This window comes from Vitis vinifera, chromosome 2 (assembly GCF_030704535.1).
Source record: "Vitis vinifera cultivar Pinot Noir 40024 chromosome 2, ASM3070453v1".
Taxonomy (NCBI): Eukaryota; Viridiplantae; Streptophyta; class Magnoliopsida; order Vitales; family Vitaceae; genus Vitis; species Vitis vinifera.
This window is the reverse complement of record NC_081806.1, coordinates 5,113,110-5,135,366: the sequence shown is the minus strand read 5'-3', so window position 1 is coordinate 5,135,366 and position 22,257 is coordinate 5,113,110. Positions and strand designations below refer to the sequence as shown.

At 34.5% G+C, this 22,257-nt stretch overlaps 1 protein-coding gene across 4 annotated transcripts; it reads right to left on the bottom strand.

Annotated features, from left to right (window-relative positions):
• Positions 1-6,932: 6,932 nt before the first annotated feature.
• On the bottom strand, positions 6,933-19,254 carry LOC100253994 (oxysterol-binding protein-related protein 2A). Of its 4 annotated transcripts, none has more exons than XM_059733627.1 (12): positions 18,922-19,254; positions 18,355-18,796; positions 16,674-17,033; positions 14,655-14,751; positions 13,266-13,711; positions 12,351-12,506; positions 10,721-10,888; positions 10,453-10,593; positions 10,075-10,305; positions 9,847-9,960; positions 7,421-7,611; positions 6,933-7,305 (listed from the first exon to the last, which is right to left on the bottom strand). In XM_059733627.1, exons 2-11 carry the CDS (start codon positions 18,745-18,747, stop codon positions 7,426-7,428), a joined length of 2,292 nt encoding a protein of 763 aa, XP_059589610.1. In that variant the 5' UTR covers positions 18,748-18,796; positions 18,922-19,254; the 3' UTR covers positions 6,933-7,305; positions 7,421-7,425. The 4 variants fall into 4 exon arrangements, with proteins under 4 accessions (XP_059589610.1, XP_059589611.1, XP_059589613.1 ...); XM_059733628.1 differs by having other exon boundaries at positions 18,898-19,158; XM_059733630.1 differs by lacking the exons at positions 18,355-18,796; positions 18,922-19,254 and adding an exon at positions 17,164-17,629.
• Positions 19,255-22,257: the final 3,003 nt, after the last annotated feature.

The following is a 22,257-nucleotide window of genomic DNA, read 5'->3' as shown; positions in this document are numbered from 1 at the left end:
ACTTCAGAAAACGAATTAGGACACAAGAGCCCCCTACCCCATCAGATCCTTGGGTACAATACATGGATTTGTAGCTCATAAGCTCCTTACGTTTTTAGTTGGGAGAAAACAGTACACAATATATCTACATATATATTTCACTTCTAATTATTCTTCTTTTTTTTTAGCTATAGAAAAACTAGAAGCAAAAATAACCATTTTATTTGTTAATGATTTTATATTGCAAAACCATATTTTTTTTAAAAAAATAAGAATAAAAGTAAATTTAATATTTTAAAAAAGTAATTAAATATTTATTATTTGCTTTCCACAAAAATAAATTATTATTTAGGTGGTGTGACCACTATTTTTTTTATTTTTCACTTTATGTTAAAATTGAAACGTATCCCTATGTTCCTAAACATAGATGTGAAAAGAATATCTCTTCAGTTCATAAATAAATGGGCGAATCTTTAATATAATCCGGCCCATGGTATTGTGCATTAATGTCATAAGTTAATGGGCATCCCTAGCCTGTTTATAGATATGATTTGAAGCATTGTCACGTAAAATGTGGGAGTCTTTCACAGGTTAAAGGAGACGGAAAGCAATTTAGAATATGATAGTTGTGACAAATAATTAGTCGGTGAGTGGAACTAGTTATTTAAAGTGGGATGAATGTGAAAGTATAGCCCTTTAATTACCAGGAAGTGAAATCACTGGGCTCCACCGCCATGCATGCGATCAATATCCATTTTTTTTCTTTTTTTTTAATATTCAAAAGCATGTACTGACAAGACCCGGAGGGTGAGGATATCCAGCGTCATTACAGAGAGGAACATTGTTTGGATTCAATTATTAAATGCTCCACAATAATATTTTCATTCCTTTATCCGACATAATAGTACATTGCATACAGAATGGATAAGACCTTTGTCACAAAGTCTTATCAGATTTTGGTAGATATTTATTGAAAATAATGTGAAGAAGAAAAAAAAAGGGAAATGTTGTAGATGCAGTATGCAGTAAGCTGAAATTTATGGGTGGGCTCATCTTGAGGGTATTAATTGTACCATATTTATCATTTTATGATTAGGTGTCAAATATTTTCACATTGAATTATTCAATGGTTAAAAAAATTATAAAAATAATGATTAAGCATCATCTTTTTTGGGGTGATGATCAAAGTTGAAGTGGATAAGGAGCATTAGATAGAATCATAAAGTTGATCATGATTGGGTGCAGCCAGACATGGCATGAGACCCTGAAGCAAATGGTCCTTGTTCAAAGCATATGATTTGACTATTCATAAGCTTAATTCCAAGGCTGGGAGGCATGCCCTATCTGGTCGATCCAAGTCTCAGTGTCAGTGAATTTCAAGAATTTTTTAACTGCATGCCATGCAACATCTCGTGTTGTTTTCATCCATGTCCAAAGTTTTCAAGAAGAACATATAGAATAAATGAGTGGCACATACACATATAGGTCCTTTTTAATACGAGTTCCATAAAACTAGATGGATAGCCTCACTTTTTATCACTATGGACCACTTCAAAAGTATTGTCAACACAACATTACGGCCAGAAATTGCTTTGGCTGGCGATTGAAATTGAATCTTGTCATTTGGTGATGAATCCTTGTCTCACGCCATGCCAACCCACCTTTGTTGAACATAAGGGGCGGGGCCCAAAACCAAAGTATATATTATACACATACCCAGATCATATCCCCATCTCTCTCGCAATAATTCCATAACCCCAATAATTTAAGCACTGAAAACTGATGATGTGAAGTGTCATATGGTAAAATAATGGTACGTATAGATCAAGATATGGTTGGACGGCAATATTCTTGACTTCGATCTCTTTGTTGTCGTAGTGGTGCAACTCAAATGAAGTGTATGCAGCAGATTAATCTGATGCCCAAAAAATGAGATTGCAACATGGGCAGGGCGCAAGGACAACAATTAGCCATATCTGCCATTAATCACCCCAATCTTTGAAAATCTGATTAATTCTTTATTTTTTAGGAAAAAAAAAATCTTCTTTTTCCTCTTTGAATTCCATTTTGCACGCCATGTTACGACCTCCTACCTGCCCAACCCCATACATTCCCCCGCATCTCACTTTTGTGGAAAGGGGAGTTTCACCTTCCAACAGGGTAATAATGCATTGAATCTTTATAGGATTGCTACCAGTGATTAGTGTATCATCTATATGAACATATAATGGAGTCAGCAGAAAACTTGAGAAAAAGATAATGATCGACCTAAGATGAGATAAGACCAAGTTGCAATGATGATCTGAGCTTGTCAAACACCATGTAAAGCTTTATGTAGTTTGCATACCAAAGGTCTCTATTGATCACGTTGTTCAAACCCTAGAGGTTGATTTATAAATACAGTTTCTTAGGGAATCCCATTCAAGAATGCATTATTCACATCGATCCAACTGTCAATCTCCCAACCTTTAGCAAAAGCTATTTTAGCACCACATGAATTGTTGTAGGTTTAATTAACCATTGGAATGAAGGTCTCAATGAAATCAAAACTAGGCGATTTGTGATAACCTTTAGCCACCAAACATGCCTTGTACCATGAGACAGCCCCAACAGGATTCCTTTTGATCTTGAACACCGATTTGCAATCAACTATCCTTTTATCAATTGGTTTTGGAACTAGAGACCAGGTCTTGATTTAAATCAAGCTAGTACACTCTTGTTCCATGGTAGCCTTCTAATAATCACTTTGTAAAGTTTCCTGCATAGTGATATGCTCCACAATAGTAAAGTCAGGATTCAAATAGACCTTAGCCTTAAATTCCCCTTTCTTAGATTAACATAGGGTGAACATTACCATGAGTATCAGGAACTGGTTTGTAAAGAAGGAATAGAGGATTTGTTGCAGTGGCAAAGGCTGATCCAGAGATTGGAAAAGAAGAACCATCACTAGTTGATGATGGAGAATGTTGATCACAACCTAGTTTAACATAATCGTACAAAACACGTTAAAATTAATGGGTTGAAATTTTATCAAATAAAAGCTAAATAGTGGACTTATTTTGTACTCCAAATGAACTACTTGATATTCTAACAAAGGTTGCACCGAGTGGATCATTTCACAAAATAATTAATAAAATAAAAATGGAAAATATCTACTCACCAACTTAAGAGGAAGTGTTAACTGATTTGATTGAAGATGTCAAAATTAATCTCCTTAATTTTTTAGATTTGATTGAAAACATTAAGAAATGTATAATCCATCCTATATTTCCTCTTTTATTTTTTTTTTAAAAAGGATTTCTAAGAATTAATCAACTTTCTTTGTATAATTTAGTTTCCTAATTTTGTTGGATTGTATATTATAAATATTATTTCATTTTATAAAAAAATGTAATGAAAAAAAATATATCATTCTTTTCCACAAACTTTTATCAACTGAGGGTCATGTATCAATTTTTTTTCTTGAAGGGGTCAATTTTTGCAAATTAGTGATTGTTTTTTCCCTTTCTATTATCTTTGTGATTCTTAAGAATAACTTGATTAGGAATAAACAGTGTCAAGGACAAGAATCAGAAACCCAATGGTCCATCAATACAAGGTAGCCCAGTGCAAGGGCTTAGGGGTGGCCATGGTCCTTGTCTTGAGTTTGACATACTGGGCCCAAGGCCCATTTAAATTTCTCTTGAAACGAGGGACCATTATTCTCAACTTCTAAAGGTGCTTTTCAAGGCCCAAGCCATGTTCTACTCGTTCTACTCAAAAAGAATCCCTTAAGCACTTTTACTTGCTTGCATACGAATGAATGATTAAACACTCAAGTCGATTCCCACTTCATTATCCAATTGGCATGCAAAAAAATAACTTCCAACTCTCCAAACCAAATCAAAATTCAATTAACAAGATGATGGGATCAAATGAACACATGATCTACTCAAATTATCTTTATAAGTAATAGAAATTAAATGAAATTGAAAAAGACGAAGATAATAGGCAAAAACACACAATACAATATAGAAATATAAAAAGATAAAAATAAAATAAATAAATATATCACAAACCCGAGGTTTGAAATTAATTCACTATGAAAACGAAATTGATGCAAAAGGTTTACCTAGTTTGAGCATCTAGATCCACCTCAGATTCATCGATTAATACATTTTAAACCTCAAATTTTCAAGCTACCTTCAATGCATAAACATCTTAGAATTATCCTAGTTCCGAAACCTTATCAAAGAAGATTTTGGATTCAATCCAACAAAAAGGTAATATCAAGAGAATGGATTGTATGATTTTAATAAGTTATTAAATGTGAGAATCAATAGAAGAATATCATTTTTTATTGGAAAACTTAAATTCTAACGTTACAAATATATTTGATGAAACTTAATACTCACTATTTAATAACTCAATATAATTTTAAGTTAAACTGTACTTATATCATTAAGTTAATTTGTTAAAGTTATTTTAAATTTTATATTGTAATATTAAATTACTTAATCAAACATAATTATTATATTTGATAATTAAGTCATATTATGTCAATAAACTGATTTATCAAACACTCAATCAAAAAGTATGTCCAATTTTGTGAATACCCACAAGCAATTTACGGAAAACTCTTTTCTCATTTTCCTTAATTTTCTTTAAGGGTATTTTTATCTTTCATATTTTATATCTTTAATAATAATTATACTAAATATGCAGACTTTAAATCCATTATCAGTTTTGCCTATCCTAAATCATAATTGTCCCTAAAGAAAATAGAACATAAATATTATAGAATTTTGAATCAAATTGATACTTCAAACAAACAATATGTAAGTTATTGGTATGAAACTATTGTTCAAACCAACCATTTTTTTTTTCCTTTAAATTGATTTGAAACAACATTTTCAAAATGTTATTTATAAATGTTTACTCAAACCAAAATTTCAAAGTATGGTTTCTAAATTTGTACCGAAATTGCAGTTTTTAAATGGGGCATCTAACAAGTTTTTCAAAAATAAAAAAATAACAAAAAGAGGAACATGGCAAAGAGAGAGACCATTTTAAATAATTGATTTAAAAGTGACCTTAAATGTATATTTTAATGGCCACAACCCACAAACCTCGGCTTGAACCAAAACTTAAGATTATTTAGGTAAGGTTAGGACTTAGGACACAATCCAACCACTTAGAATACGCCGGCCCGTTATGGTTTTATGAACCAACTAATCATCATCAAGCCGGATCAAGGATGACCAAACTAATCCATCACTCAAAATAACTTCAAAACACCTTGGATATGCCATTTCAATTTTTGAGCCCTGAGAATACTTCTAAGCCTTCAAGAAGTGCTCTTTGGAAGACGCGCAATCCACGTTATTAACGGACGCTTTTCCCATGAGCACCTTTGGTGGAGTTATGACGCGGAAGTGCTAGCGTGGGACAATTCACTTTGATTCAAGCAACTGAGCGCGCACCGAAGAAGCCATGCCATGAGCTATTCGAATCACAAACTCCCATACTTATATTTCATAAAATAAGATATACATATTATAAAATATTATAATTTATTTGATAAAAAATATATATGATATGATTTACAATAAAAATTTATATTCTTATATATTAAATCTAATGGATATAATATTTTAAGATAACATATTAAATAGGATATGTTATGTTTTATTTACATTTACTTTATAAAATAAATAAATAAAATTATATATATATATATATATATATATATAAAGACATTATAAATTTGCTATTTAAGAAAATGAAATTTCTCTTACATTCATCAATATTTATAATTAAAATATTTAAAATGTATAAATAAAAAAAATTATATAAGCTTGTTCAATATATAAAAATAATATATATTAATAATATTTTAAAATATATTTATAAATATTTTAAAAAAATTAACCAAAAATTTATTTTACAAAATAAATAATATAAAATTTTGATAAAAATAAATGAACTTATGATGCATAGGATATATACATCTTATATCTTAGCTTAGAATTAACATATATTATGTATAAAGATATAAAAAAGAAAATGAATAATATATTTTATCATTTATCTTATTTTATATTTGGTTAAATATAGGATAAAATAACTTATCTTATCTTATCAACAAGGATGTGATAAAATATAATATTTTCTCTTTTATCCTATCTCACGCTAATCTAACCAACCAAACTTAGCATTAAGTTTTCCAATATGAATTAGCTTCATATTAAACCCCTTTATTGCCAAAATAAAATGAGAGAAACTTAAATCAATTAACCATGGACCCAAAATAGCATTCAAGCCCAAAGCATGTTGGTGAAAATTACACCCAAAAAGCCATTCACAATAGCACGCACTCACTATGATAGGCCCAAAATAGCATATGGGTGTCTAAGGCTGTAACTTGAGCAGTTTGACCCGACTTAATGTTAGGATGAACTTGCATAATTATTTTCAATATTCAGATTGAGTTTTGGTTAAATTTTTTTAACCCAAACTCATTTTGGATTGAACTTTGACCAAGATTCAAGCAAATCAAGCTTAACCCAAACTTAATTTTATATCTTTATAATATCTATAACGTATAATAATAATACTCGTTTTTTCTATACTTTCTAGAAAAATATACATAAATTTAAGAAAAATATCACATATACATATTTATTTATAAATTTATGTTTATTTTTTTCTTACTATTTTAAAATTTTATTGTATTTACTATTTAAATTTTCATAATAATATATAAAAAAATTAAAATATTATAAATAAATTTTAAATTATAAAACCCAATCAATTCAAATCTAACCGACCAGCCCGAACTTAAAAAAATGATGTTAGATCGAGCTTGGATCAAGTGTTTTGAGTTAAAAATTGGATTAGACCATCCCTCCCAAGTTGCAACCTTATGGGTATCATAAATGCCAAAAAATGAAATTCCATGTTTGGACAGTTGGTGCAATACAACCTTTTTTTTATCTCTTTCATTTATTTCCAACGAAAAGGTGGGTGGGGGAAAGAAAGAAAATACAAGTAATGATCTAAATAAATGGCCAACCAATGGATACCATAGTTGGAGGACCTATAACAAATGGAGAGGTGAGAGAGGGGAGGGAGAGGGAGAGGGAGAGTGTCACAATGCAATTTTACCATCATCCCCTAACTAAAAGATTCAACTCTTCGCTTTCAAAGGTCCTTTAGGATCAATTTCGTTAACCTTGTTCCACAATCCCTGGCTTCACTTGCAGAATTGGAAACCAGTCAGGCTGCCTTCTGTGCACAGCTTTACTTTGTGACAGTCCTGAAGGTTTCTTATTCATCCTCGATTACCTGCAATGTCCCATACCATCAGATCACATAACTTGCCTGACCTAATGGAAGTAGCAAAAGGGGGGAAAAGTATTCTAGAGGTGTCAACATGGTTTTCCAGAAAAAAAGTATGCACCTGAGTTATAATCCAGACCCTTCATAGGAATTAACAAGGTCTTCTGTGAATTCACCGAATATATTTGGGCACCCATCCCATTTTCCCTGGTCCCGAGCTTCCCAGTATCCGCCCATATAACGAAAGGGTCCATCTTCACCTTCTCTCTCGAACCACTTTGGTTTCCATCCATTTTCTTGTAATTTCCTTGACTGTACAAGAGGAAGTATGTCAGTAACCACAGCAACAAAACCAACAATAATAGTAGTAATAACTGACAACTGACTGGAAAAAAAACCTTAGTTAAACATAGATGCTCCAAAAGAATCTAGATGAATTCAGAAGAAAGCAAAGATGAAACACTATTGCCATGGTACCCTAAAATAAATGTTCACTCCCAAGAGAGCCAAAATTCAGAACAAAAACCAAAGCTCAAAATCCTGAATTTACACATTTCCTCTTACTGGGTCCTCAAAGTGCATCATAAAACAGTCGCCCTTTTTTTTCTTTTTGATGAAAGGAGACTACAAACAGCCGCCCTTTCCATGCAAACAATTAACTGCCCGTACCATAACAGAAAGAAGGCAATCATTTGCCAGTCCTGCAATCTCTCATTGCAATTAAGCTCAAGATTGTTTGCCATGCATATGCGGCATCCTCTTGTCCCCCCCCCCCCCCCCCAAACAAGTCACAACTTACATGGAAGATAATATCCATCCCCTTCTGGAACATCACCAATCAAGGTGCTAAAATGGGAAATTGATGAACCAACTTTCTTGACATGCAACAATGAATATTATTGTATATCTATTCCTAACACTTAATGAGTTGCAAAGAATATACAAAACCCAGGAAACCTTTTTCAGCCAAGTGACGAGAGAGATGAAACTGGAAATAACAACCAAAGAGAGAACTAAATAAACTTCTTTTTGTCAATTGGAAATCTATGGATTGAAGATTTTAACAAAAGAGGATACTGAAGATGCAAATCTTTAAAAAAGATGAAGAAATCTTACAACATAGTCCCTTTCTGTGCATTTCAAATTCCATAAACACTGATACTTGAACACAAATGATGCCAACACAGTTTTGAATGTTTGCACTATATTAAGTTTCCTGTTTTACTTTCAAACCACTACAAAATTTTAACTTTCTTAAACATTGGGGAGACATTTGAAATGTACAAAGACATAGAAAACAGAGTTTCCTGAAAGCGAGCATGAAAGATATGAAGGACTGGAATCCAACAAAGCAAGCAACCACAAATAGAAGGTGAAAAAAAGGAAAATGCGATAAAGAAATTTGTTTTTTAACCCTTGTTTCATACAGGAAAGTTCTCAAGAAATCTCAAAGCTCTCCGATGTGCCCCTAAAAAATAATTGGATTTCTACATTTACAGATCAAAGAATCCATTTAAATGAGATGTCTCACCCAGCAGCTCTGACTCTCTCTCTCTCCCTTCAGTGCAAACTTGCAAGAAACCAATTTGCTATCCAGTGCCACTCAATGGTATAGGACAATTCCCTTCACCTGCAGTCCTGAGTTTCCCATAATTCTGCATCCCCAATTGTTTCTAAAAGTGCCCCTAGCACCCATTCTAAAATTTAACTATCCCATACAAAGAGGAATCCATTTAAAAGTGGGGTGCAAGATGGCTTAGACTAGTCAAGAAGACCTCCTTTCAGTCCTTCAAAATATACTAATGAGGAACTTGTTCAAATTCTTTCGTCATCAAACCCCAAAGAGAAACAGGGAAATTGATTCAGCCTAATCTGCCTCTAATCCCTTTGCTAAACTTCAAAATCTAAAACATTTAATGCTGTTCCATGAAGGAACCCAAGTCAACTTATCCTCAATGAATGCATGGCATGGGGCAACTGAACTCAGATTGACTTTGGTGAATGCATGCCATGGAGGAACCCAACTCAGCTTTGCTCTAGTAAATGGGAAATGTAGAGAAACATGGTCACGCCTCTAGAATAACAAACAAATATTCAAAGATAGCATCTTGTAAGGTTTCTACCATGAAGCAAGTTGTATGGAACTTTATGGTGCGCCACCATCAAGTCCAATGTCCAAATCTTGGGGAACGTTTGTGTTCTAAATCATTTTGTGGGAAGCAATTCAAAGTTGATAGGAACAACTGATTATGTAACAACCAAATCCTCAACATAGCCCTCCAAGGACTGAAGGAAAACCACAATTGCAAATCCAAATTCAATCAACTAGATGCAAATTCTGAAGGAAACAATAAAGAAATCCTGGCCTGATATCCACATCACTTCGTACCAAGAAGCATTTATTCATCAATCAAAACTGTGGTGACTATGTTATGGCTGTGCTTTTGGCACAAGAATCTCCAATTTGGTTAAATAATAAAATCATCAAACAATGATGCCATGAATAAAATGGATTGAAGAAATAGGGAAAGGAGGAGCTACTCATACCATCCTCTGCCGCTTCTCTAACCGTAGTTTTTCTGCATTTGCCTTTTCATATTCTCCATTCTCTAGATGTCGTTGATCTGGTCTAAGTCTTGAATCCGTGGGTGGGAGCTTCTCCTTAATCCGTGATCAAATACCCGGGATCAGACAGAGCTATAAAAGACAATTAGATATGCATAAGAGGAAAATGAATATGCACATAAAAAAATTGATTCAATACATTATCTCTACCTGCAGTCCTGACGTCAGCTCATTTAGTGTAATTGCAAATGACGTTAAGTTGTACCGAGTGAGACAAGGAGGTGCCCTATTCCTTTTCCACAACAAGGAGGCATCCGGGGACCCATTACAGTCCTTCAGCTTGCCAGTTCTGTCTCCAAGAACGTAATACATGCTGTCATCCCACTTCCCAAATAGGGTAGCAGCCCTTTCCCCTGTGAGATCCTCAACAAAACCATGTACCTGCATAGAAAGTAGGTTCCATTTAAACGATTCTGGTCACAATCCTAAAAAAACACTAAATTTGAACAGATTGGATAATAACAATATAGAGTGATGCAGCATGCAGATACATACATATGCAGAGAGGTTCCAAAGTAGAATGCTTACTTGGTGAGGATTTCTGTCAAGAAGAGCCTGCTCTTTGAACTTGAGTTTGCATGAATGTTGGTGATTACCTTGTATGTGCATTGTACCATGGTGATCACAATACACTTTACCAAGGATAAGATTATAAATGGTGGTCGTGACCTAAGGACAATATAAACACATTTTAGATTTTTTTTTTTTTTTTCCCCTCAAAAAACAGGTATCCAAAAAATGAAAACACACAAGCAAGCAATATTTCTTGCACAAGCACAATAGCAGCAGCACACACCTTGCTCCATTTGAAAACCTCACCATCATCAAACTCAAGGGTCAAAACTCCCACAGGGTCGAGCTGAATTGATCGTCCCCAAAATTTTGTTCGTAGGTTACTGTCAGCCCAGAATTTCCACCCTTTACCTTCACAATGGCAGGCAATGAGTGTTGGGTGATGACTAACCTGTTTCAATAAACAACACAAAAAAAGGGGGTGATGAAATGACAATGATCAGAGAAAAATAAATCTTGCTAAGGAATTCAGGACTTAATTGATAGAAGAGAATAAGTAATCAAAAAGTGGAGAAGTGATGCAGCTGACAAAGGAAGGTTATAACTTCTACCAACTTGTCAATTTCACGTAACTTTAGATCTTGGGAAAAGGTCTATTCAAGACGTACACTAGTATGGCTGGGATCACAATAATTTTTGCAGCAACTAATTTTCTTAGTCATTAATTTTTTTGCTAGGTGGACATTGAGAATAAATATTTAGGGTTCTATTTAACAAACAAGGTTTTAGTCAGGCTTTTAGAGAGAGAGAGAGAGAGAGAGAGAGAGAGAGAGTATAAAGTATTGTGAAGTGTTTTTGATGAATAATAGAATGAAATTCAGAAAATTTTCAGCATGTCCCATCTTCCTTTTCTCGTCTACACTTTTGGAAGAGCACAGACTTACAAATGTTTAACCAGACAACAAATTTCTTTCCAGAAATTATTTGCCACATAATTAGAACCCTTCATTACTTTGATAATGGAGGAAATTAGAGTTCAATATTTAACTACTATTGTTCTTGTTCAACATAAAACCAAAGTGGTTAAATTTGGATGATAAGTCATAAATCTATGTTCCAATTTCTTCAAATAAATTCAAAATATCCACATTGTATTGCGAAAACTTGGAATGTCCTAATTCAATGAAGCAGGGAAATGAGTACTGTCATTTTTTATCTCTTTAAGAGTCATTCGAGAAAATTTTCAAATGCAGGTCATGCTTTTCATCCATTTTTTTCTCTTGCAATTTTCTCAGTAATTGCAAACTATTGATGTTATTTTTTGAAAAATCCCAGTAACAGTTTCTTTTCTCAAGGTTGCACAGTCTCTTATGGGTCCCACTTAAAATTTAACAATATTACTTCTTCCCTGTCACCAATTTCTACATTTGTCCTTGTGTATGTTCCTATGTTGCATGGATTCAAGTACGAGTGTCAGATGTGGGAATGTGTCTAAGTGTCCTGTCCATCACAACTCAAATTTTAGGATAAGGGACTCGGCTAAAAGGGATCTCAAAAAGGGTATGGGTACTAGGATACAGCATAAGAAAAGAAAATTCAATTAAAAATACATTGGAAGTGAAGATATCCTTCTCAAAAGCTCTCATCTTTCCCCTTTTATCCATAAATATTCTTATAAAAATTCACTTTTTGGCCAACTCTTTCTTTTCTCCAATGTAATTATTACTAAGAAAGTTGAAAGAATAAAAGGACATCAATGAAAAAATCAAACACTCACACCTAAAAAAAAATAGGAATATCCAACAAGGATCTCATAACCATATACCCATGTCATGCTATGTCCACATGTGTGTGTTGGTGAAATTAAAAGATTCGAGTATCATAGATCTGTTCTAACATCCTTAACTACGGACCTTCTCAGAGAAAAAACGAATTCCTTTATCAGGAAAATCAGCTTCATAAGTTTCCCCTAACAATGGGTTGAAGGGTTTGCAATGCCGACCTTCAGAGGACGCATATCCAGAAACCGCAAAAGCTGCAACATGTAGAACTCTTAGGAGACTGTTTCCCTAGAAACAAAAAGGAAAGCCCAATGAGGGAAAAATGTCAGATTTCATGAAGATGTTAAAGCAGTAAACGTCTTTAACAATCACAAAATATTTTAGCATTACTAAATTTGATGTAAAGTGTAAATGAAGGCTAATCTGGAAAATGCTCATTGAAACATAAACTCTGGAAAAAAAAATGTCAACCTTACTGTCCTAGTTTCAAATTTTTATTAATTGAATGCTAGGACCATATGTATTAATGAACTTGAAGAATTCAAAACTGCAATTTACATGATACAGTTTGACAAGTACAACATTCTTAATTGGGTTAGGGATTAGTACTCTATACAATTTCAACTCACATGTTATTAATTGCAGAGAGACTCATGACAGTTAAAATTACTTTTCCTTGTGTGCTGAGGCAGTAGGCCTCTGATGAACTTTCTCTAATAGCAGTCACATATTCACGCAATCTTTATTGGTGTTCTAATCTCATTTGGACCCACACTGAATCTATTTCTTTCACCTAAATCTTTACTTTTTCACAGGTGGAAAAGGACATTAAGAATAGAATGAATGATGCAGAAAAGAAAGGCATTAGACCATTGCAATATAGATTTGGGGAAACTTCAGACATCCCACAAAGATTGAACAAGTGCTTGTGTTTTAAATAGTATTATTATAGACAAGCATGTAGCATAATAAGGAGAAATAACCAAAAAGAACAATGCAAGTACACCTATATCAAAGGGAGAGAGTAAGAGATAAAGATATGCATACCGCTTTTCCATATTCATATGCTCGATCCAAAAGATAAGAGTACTCCAAGTCCTCAAAACATTTCTGAAGGGATGATATTGGCTCATTAAAATAAACAGGGAGACAAACTCGTGTGAGATCCTTTCCGACATTGTCTTTGATCATAGACCAAAGACTTACCCCTTTCTCTTTCTCAACTGGATCGGGAAGCTTCTTTCGCCTTTCAATTTGTGGATATCTAGATTCACAAAATCTATTCTCAGTATGAATCTTCTCTGCATTATCAAGTTGAATTTCAGGTTTCATTTGCTTATCCATGTAATTTACAACTCCTGTTATAGACCCACAACTGACTGTGGGTTCAGCAAAATCCTCTCTAGTGTCAAAGAAAGAGGTTTCCTCCTCATCTGACACTTCCTCAAGCTCTTGTTTCTCAATATCATCAGATGATTCAGTTGTGCTGCACTCTACCAAAATGAAATGTAGAGAAAATAAGAAGGCATGCTAAAAAGAAAATAGTAATTACAAAATTTTTAATGAGAATCCACAGAATGAAATTTTCAAAACAAAAAAGAAAAGAAAAAGAAAAAGAAAAATTATCTACCAACATATCTAAGAATCTTGATTCAGAAAATTCATGGCAATCATGGGAAGTTGAGTGATTTTAATATCACAAGCACCCATACAGTTATTAGCTGTGCAAATCACTCAAAGAACATAAAAATTTTCTGCTTTTGGTAATTGAAACTTCAATTTAAAAATAACTAACTCTTAAGCTTCAGTAGAGTAAACAAGGGGCAGTTAAACACTACAAGAATATGGTTAAGCTTTTGGTTTAAAAGGAAAATTTATGAAGTTGTGATCCACTTGGTCATATTCAGCAGGAGAAAGATGTACCAAAATAAACAAGTCACTAATGAATCAAAACAAAGCCATATTTAATCTGCATGGTGCTGCAGCACAGTTTTTCTAAGAGGTAACCACAATCTGCAAGCAGTCACTGGGATATGCAATTAAAGCTTATACCTTAAGTCCTGGCAATAGAAAATGCCAAAGGAATGATAAACAACAAGAAGTCATGAAAAAGGATTCACCATTGGCCTTAATTGAAACTGAAATAGGAGGACTAGATATTTCAAATTTATGCATAAATCTTAGAAAACTATGTATTACACAAAGCATGGATGCAACATTCATAAAACAAGAACACAGACCTTGCATTAAAAGCTTAAAACAGGAGGAAAATCTTAGTAAGTACATGGTTTTATGTAAAACGTATCTTTTACATCTTTTGCTCCATTTTCCATATTGGGGCATGCTTACAAATTTTAAAATGATAAAATAAATGAAGCAAACAAAGAAAAGGAAGGATATATATTCAGGATCAGAAGTAATGCACATTAATCATACCACTATATTTTCCACGCCCTAGGCTGGACAGTTCATGCTTTGTCAATTGAAATTCACTATCATTAATTCCAGAAACTTCAGCTTCAATATTAGCTGCCTGAATATGCAAAAGAAAAGTGATGAATTTAATCAATTAGCAAGTTCATTCTAGAAACACATAGGGAAATAAGACAAAAAATAAGGATCCAGTAAAATATATTATCAAAGAGTAAAACCACATTTCAAGATCATTCAATTATACAACTAAAGAAATTAATATGTTAAACGCACCACATTTAATAACACTGGGTAAAGTATGAGAATCTAGATGTGACTGTATTAAGGTGTATATTTACACTGAAAACTATCTAAACGCAAACTTTCTTCACCATTTTGCTATTTCCAATTATTTTCTTTAATGCCATACTACACCAAAGACACCACCTATGACAAAACAGAAAAAATTATTCGCACTAACAGTTCATGACAACTGCTGAGGCAATGTATAATCTCCTCAATAAACTAAAAGCTAGATCTTGAATTCTGAAAAATGTCTAATGAGCAACACCAGGAGTATAGTCTTCACTTTTATCCTAGATGTATATTCCCTTGAACCGTTTTCCATGTTACTCGAATATCAATCACAAGTTTGAAACTAGGGTCATCAAACAACTTGAAATATCACTGAACGCACACTTCAAATCTGTCATTTCCATTTTTTTCTCTAGGTGCAGGTTCTGATATGAATTTGTAAAACTTTGGGCTATGAAAATTTTTCATTTTCTTAACTAAAATTTAGCTTTTTGAACTACTAATATATTTAAATCACTCTTTTTTTCATTTCTGATTTTTAAAATTTTTTATGTTATTTTTTATTTTTGGGTTTATTGGAGCTTATAAGATCCCAAATGGGAAAAACATTCCATCTACTGATTTTCTAGGAAAGATTTATTATTTTGTGGTGGGGCTGTGCAGGGTGATCTCAATTGGTTTAGTATTTAGATTCTAAATGTTCACATAAAATTTATGAAAAGCAAGCAGTTATGGCATTTCCTATCCACAATGAGTGTAAAATCAGATATAAAACAAAATATCCACAGAAAACCATGCCTACAGGTTGAATGAAAATCATCGGAAATATTAGTATAAGGAGATCTGGGTCAAAACATTCTCATCATTAACATTCAAGAATTTTATTAGCCCAATGAAAGATTTCATAGCACTGATGCTGGCATTCCACTGCAGGGCATCCACGGCTCCAACCACGATTTAAAACTCAAGCACCCCATGTAACCAAGTAGTCTAGCTAGTGACTATCCTAAGATACTCCAAGACCAATCATCATTTACTTGAGCTTAAATGCCTGAAATGAACCAAAGATACCATAATACTTTGGGCTTAGTATATATAACTTAATAACAATTGTATATCTTTTCCTTTTTTTTAACTCATATGTGAATTTGTACAATGGTAGATATTTATTCCAGCACTGGTAAATACTTGTCCCATGAAATAGTAAAATGACCAAAAAAAAAAAAAAAAGCAAATTATTAGATCAACCAAGAACAATTATCTCAAATATGCTGCTCGACATCTAAAACAGTTAGAATAAGATGTCAAAATGGAGGAATCAAGGACCAGAAGCAAACACAAAGGCTAAGATGGATTGTCATGTTCCACAAAAAAAGAATTACTGCTATTTGGTTCAAGTGCAAGATGCTACAAGAATAAAAGAAGGTTCGGAATTAAGGCTGTATTTAAGTTGATCTTGCAGTTGCTCCCCTAACATGGGACGGAACAAAACCACTTCAATTGATTACATCTACAGTCTACCCATTAAGTAATTTATAATTTATTATGCAATGGGAATTCACACTTCCAATAAAATGCAAAATGCAGTTTCAGATACATTAAATCCAAACTGCCGCGTTGTGGCAGTGTAACTGTCAACTAAAAGATTGGAATAAAAAGAGAAAGAGAAAAGAGAAGTTTCACCCACTCCATTGTCGAGGCATTACTTATAATTAAGTGCAAAGTTACCTCCAGCTGTCTTAATGTATCGAGCAAATTGGATCGTTCTTCACAAAGAACTTTAACTTGGCCTTGTATTTCCGAGAACTCAGAAAGCATGATCTGTTCGCAATCTCTAACTAGTCCCTCATGGGCTCCCTCTTCAAGCAAACGATTTTTAAGCCTTTCAGTTGATACAGATATATCATTTGGTACCAGGGAGAGATTATCATTTAGCGGTCTAAAAGAAAATAGGCTTCGAATTGAGACTAAAGCTTCTATCCAAGCCACCCGATCTCTCTTTGACTCGGTCCTTAGATGAAGGGTTTTTGTAGCAGTAAATATATAAAATCTTCGATCATCGGACTTGCTCTCACGAAATGACGAGATCTGCCAAAAGATCAATAGCATCACTGTAAATAATGCGACAAAGCTTATAGTTCCAGTTCCACTAATCAGGTTAAAACACTGTCAATCACGAAACTAAATCTAATATGAAATAATTTCCAAACACAATTACCCAAAAGAAATGTACACGGAAAAGCTCTAATTTCAGAAAGACGAAAATAAAAACTCCTGGAAAAACCAGCACTCGTAAGAAGAACACAATGGTACCAAATTTCAAGAACATAAACCATTAGCTCGAACTCAGCCCATCTAAGCTTCTTCAAGCCCCGAACCATACAAACCTAGTTTGGCGATAAAGCCACACCATGCCAATCACGTAAAATCCCCAACAAAAACAAGACTCAAACCCCAATATCCTCAAATCTATTGCCGCCAAGAAAGAGCTTCAAAATGACATATGGTAAATGCTCAAAGGAAGTCAGTTTCAGGTTTCCCGACCACGCCTAGACCACCATGCTTCAAATGGGTTCAACTCCACACAGCCTCAGCTAATCTGTTCAATTTCCCATACATTTCCTAAAAAAGTCTAACCCGTATTGTTTCCCCCATCTTTTCACGAAAGGTCTAGCCCATACCTTAAAGTCACTTACAACACAAACCCCTTCAAATCCCGTCAAAAGTCAAAAGAATCCAAAGCACCCAAACCACGGAATCCGCGAAAAACACACTTACAGAGGTCAGATCCACCGTCCGATTAAAAAATATATATTTCCGAGTACGAAATGAGGTTGAGGAGCAGGAAATGGAGAATATGAGAAGAGGCGGAGCAAAAAAAGAGGTCAAAATCAGTGAAGAATTCGATGGCGTTGATCACAAAACCATCGCAGGATGATGTGACCACAGCTTAAAACCTAGGCCTACAGCACAGCCTATCCTGCCCTAAAACACCTGCTGATGTGACCCACTCTAGATTAACACCCAGTTAAACTGTAAAAAATTTAAAATCATCAAAATAAAAATAAATAAGTAAATGTTTCCCACTTCCCCCTCCTCTGATTCGCAGATTGCGTGAGAAACCAACGGTTCTTAGATTTTGCAGCTCAGATTTCAAAGCTTTTTTGTGGCAGACGGATACACAGAAATTTTTTACTGACTGGGGTTTGGTAAAAATCAAGTAAAATTTTTTGAATTGAGATGTTTCCGATAGGGGAAACTTTTTCGTGAACTACCGCCAAAAATTAAAAATAAAAAAGAGAGAAAAAAAAGGGTGGAGTGTGCCAATTGTAGCGTTGTGGTGTGGCGCAGATCGCACTGTATAATTACTCTTTGGCTTACGATCCGTTGAATCGTTCTCTATTCATACCTTGAGATGAACGATGCCAACATTTTTCTGGTGCTTTCGTCTGCCGCCACCACTGTCCAACCTGGAGAGGCGACTCGTGGAGACGTCGCCTATCACCCGGATGTCGTCTGCCGGTGATGGTAGGTGGAGGCTCTCCGGCCGGCGAATCTTGGAGTAAGAAAGAACGCCGTTCCTTAGCAGGAACCACCGGGATCTCCAACCCTTGCCGTAATTTGTCCACTTGTAGAGAACTCCGGCGACGCTGGTATCGGATCCCGCCGGCCGCCCCGCATTGCCGTCAGATCCGCCGGAAGAGGCTGCAGTTGCCGCTCTACTCACCTCCGGAGACTGGTCTCCTATTCCGGGACTCTCCAGCGATATACAACACAATGGATGCATCTCCTTCACCCGCATTCCGATCTATAAACACCTCAATTCACCAATCAAATATCCATTCAATACGCTGCAGAAACACGCCGAAACAAACAAACAAAAAAGAATCATTACTTCAATATTCTTATTCAATGCATAACATTATAAACAAATAAACAAAGAGAGATTCGCATGTAAATGAATTTAGGGTTTTACAGGAAGGGAAGAGAGAGAAAGAGACGATGGGCTCGAGTTTTGGAGAGCTCTGAAACTGAGAGAGAAAGCAGATGAGGGAGGGGGGATTTGAAGAATTCCAAGGATTACTAAAATAAGGAGGCTTTTGCTTGAATTGAAAACAAAGTATTTTATTTCATTTTTTATTTTATTTTATTTTGTTTTTATAATATTGTGTATTGGAAGGAGGAGTTGAGATGTAGTATCAGGTAATTAAAGTAGGGGATGGCAGTTTCGTAATTAAGTAGGCATTCAAGCAGAGAGAGAGAGAGAGAGAGAGAGAGAGAGAGAGAGATGTCTTGTATATTTTCTTGCTTCTCTCTTACTCACTGTACTCAGGAGCGGAAAGAGAGAAAAAAAGGTGGGGAGGGCGGGGAGGAGAGGAGATATCGCGAGATATAGAGAAGGAAAATATCAGTAAAAAAAAAATCGAGGGGTGAGTTGGGTAGTGGGGCAAGAGTACGGGGAGACGACTGAGGAGTGATGAGTGGGAAGTGGGACGGAAGTGAGGACTGAGAATGAAGACTGTGACGTGTTATTAATAGCATTTACTGCGTAATCATCAACTTTTTCTCTCTTTTTTTTTTCCTCTTCACACTCACCAGTTCTCATCCACTTTCCATTTTATCTCTTTTTCTTTTTCCTCTTTCCGTCTTCCCATTTTTCAATTTATACGGTATATGAACAAATTGTCCATACGATCTTTCCGTATCAGGTACATTTACTCCCAAATCCCAATTTTGTCTTTTCCTTTTTTACCTATGAAAACTTAAATGTTAAATTTTCACTTTTTAAGTAGTTTTTATTTTTAATTTTAAATTATTAAATTAAAATAACACTTTCTACTCAAAAACCAGAATAAGAAGCAACTAATTTATAAAAATGGATCTCCCCACTATCTCTTGAAGCTAAGTTTTGATAGATCCTACCAACTAGTGTTCTACCTTTTAAATAAAATAAACAGGTGTTGGGTTCCACTTACAATATTTTAGTATATGTCTAGATATAAAAATAAATCAATACTATGCGTTGGGTTCCACATACAATATATATAATATAAATTAGGAGTTATTAAAAATTATAAAAATAAAATAGTATAAAGAATTTGAATGATTTTTGTAAAAATTAAAAATATTATAATTTATAGCATCCCATGTAAGAATTTCCAACAATAACAAGAAGGGAAAAAAAATTTGAGAAACACATTTAATTTAAGTTGTATTGTAAATAATAGAGAGAGCTTTTAAACTTATTAATTATTGTAGTAGGCATAACATATATATATACACATATATAAATAAGGGGGACAATAAAATATCTTTAAAGAGTGACAACAGCCAGATATTTCCAAAAGTTTATTTTAGAACTTATGCCAAAATATCAAGAGGGGTATTTTAATGAAATTTTATTCTTTATTTTTTGGATAAAGAAATAGGAAAAAAAATCATTTTGTTGAACTTTTCTTAATGGGTCTGAAACTGAACCAAAAGGGGAGGAAATGGAATCAATGGGATGGACAACTCAGATTCCCAAGTATTCTTTTTTCATTTGGTTCATTCACTTACACTGTGTCTTTCATGAGGGTGACAAATCAATGAGTAGAGTAAAATTATTAAAGAAAATAATGGCATCCTAGCTGTTGTAATTATTGTATATTTAAATTTATAGATACGATAAGCCAAAAGTCGAAGAAAGTTCTAGCTCAGTCCAAATGTTGGCTTCAAGCGACCTTTCAACTTTAACCCTAACATAGGCCATGGACCCCCACTCTACGCCCTTTTAAGGAAATTAGAGAGGTCAGTGGACGCCACTCTTCAATTTTTTTGTTTCGCTCACTAATCTAATAATTAATGCAAATATCATAGTCATCATCAGTGTCACATTAACAGAAATCATTAATGGACCATGCATGATTTGGCATAGTAAAAGAGAAGATTATTTTCATGATGACATGTTGACCGAATTTGACTTTATTTTCTTCGACTTTTTGATGGGTAAGTGGTAACATCACAATGTTTTAAATAATTTTTTTTAGGTAAGACGTGGAATTATTTATGTTAATTAATGTGTAGGAGGGAAAATTAGTTTGAGTAACGGAGAGAGAAAAGGGGGTTAGTAAATGAGAGTGAGAAAAGAGAATAATTATTGGAAAATGGAATGATGTAATGAATAGAGAAAGAGTGTAGTATGGGAAAAGAGAGAGAGAGAGCGCGGGTAACGATGCGTGGAGGGGCCGGGGAGGAGAGGACGCCTCTTCCTCTGACACGTGTCAAGGGCAGTCTCAACAACAAGAATAATGCTGCTCTCACCCCATGTGGCACGCTATTCCACTGCCCACGCTTCCCACATCCTTTCTTTTCTCTTCTCGAGGACCCCCCCCCTCCCCACTTCCTCCCCCGCCCCTCTCCCCACCGCGTGCGCATCAAACACCGCGGTCGTGTCCTCACGAAGCCGATAGAAGCGTGAGGATGCATGCTCTCATGGTTTGTATCTAGGTGAGGATATTCGAGCTCATGAGCTGCGCACATGCTTATGTGATCAAATTCTTCCACATTTCCCTATAAATTTTCTCTCTAATTATGATTGGTGGAAGGGTTTGGGGTTGGGCAAATTTTTCACATGTCATCACTTTCCACAAAAATTTAAAATATGCAATTATTTTTTAGAAAGCGAATAATAATATTGGGACCTTCGATGGCTTTTTCAGTTTCGCTTTTCCGGGAAAAAGCCTAAAACTATAATTTAAACAAAATATTAATTTTCTAAAAGCCCATAATTTTTATTTTTTTTTCTAAGCATCTTAAATTCAGAAATTTAAGAAACAGGACAATTTATGATGAATTTAGGGTGCATTCCAATTTCACAAATTCCCCCTCGCCCGCGCACTTGTCTAACTAAAATTGGACCAGCATGGGCTTCCAAATCTGCAATGGATTCATTTAGAAAGAGCCAATTATGCCTATCCACATTTGAGTTACCTCAATCTTATTCCCAATTTGACAGCATTTTCCAAAATTTCAGTATCAACAAAAGAATTCCTCCAAAGGGGTGTATTTTTCTCATACTTGGCAAACACAAAGGGATAAAGAATTGGGTGGTTAAGGAAGGCCCCAATGAACTCATCTCTCTTCCTATTCTTCTTCAAGCTGCAATTGGTTTGGTACAACTAAAAGAAGCAACTATTTAAAATTTGACCAACCTCAGGTAGGTTCAATTTATTCAGACTTTTTGGCTGCAAGGGTAAAAAAAAAAAAAAAAGATGTAGGAGAATCTCATTATTAAATGGTGGGGCTCCTTTAGCTTGACCTCTTTTGGGGA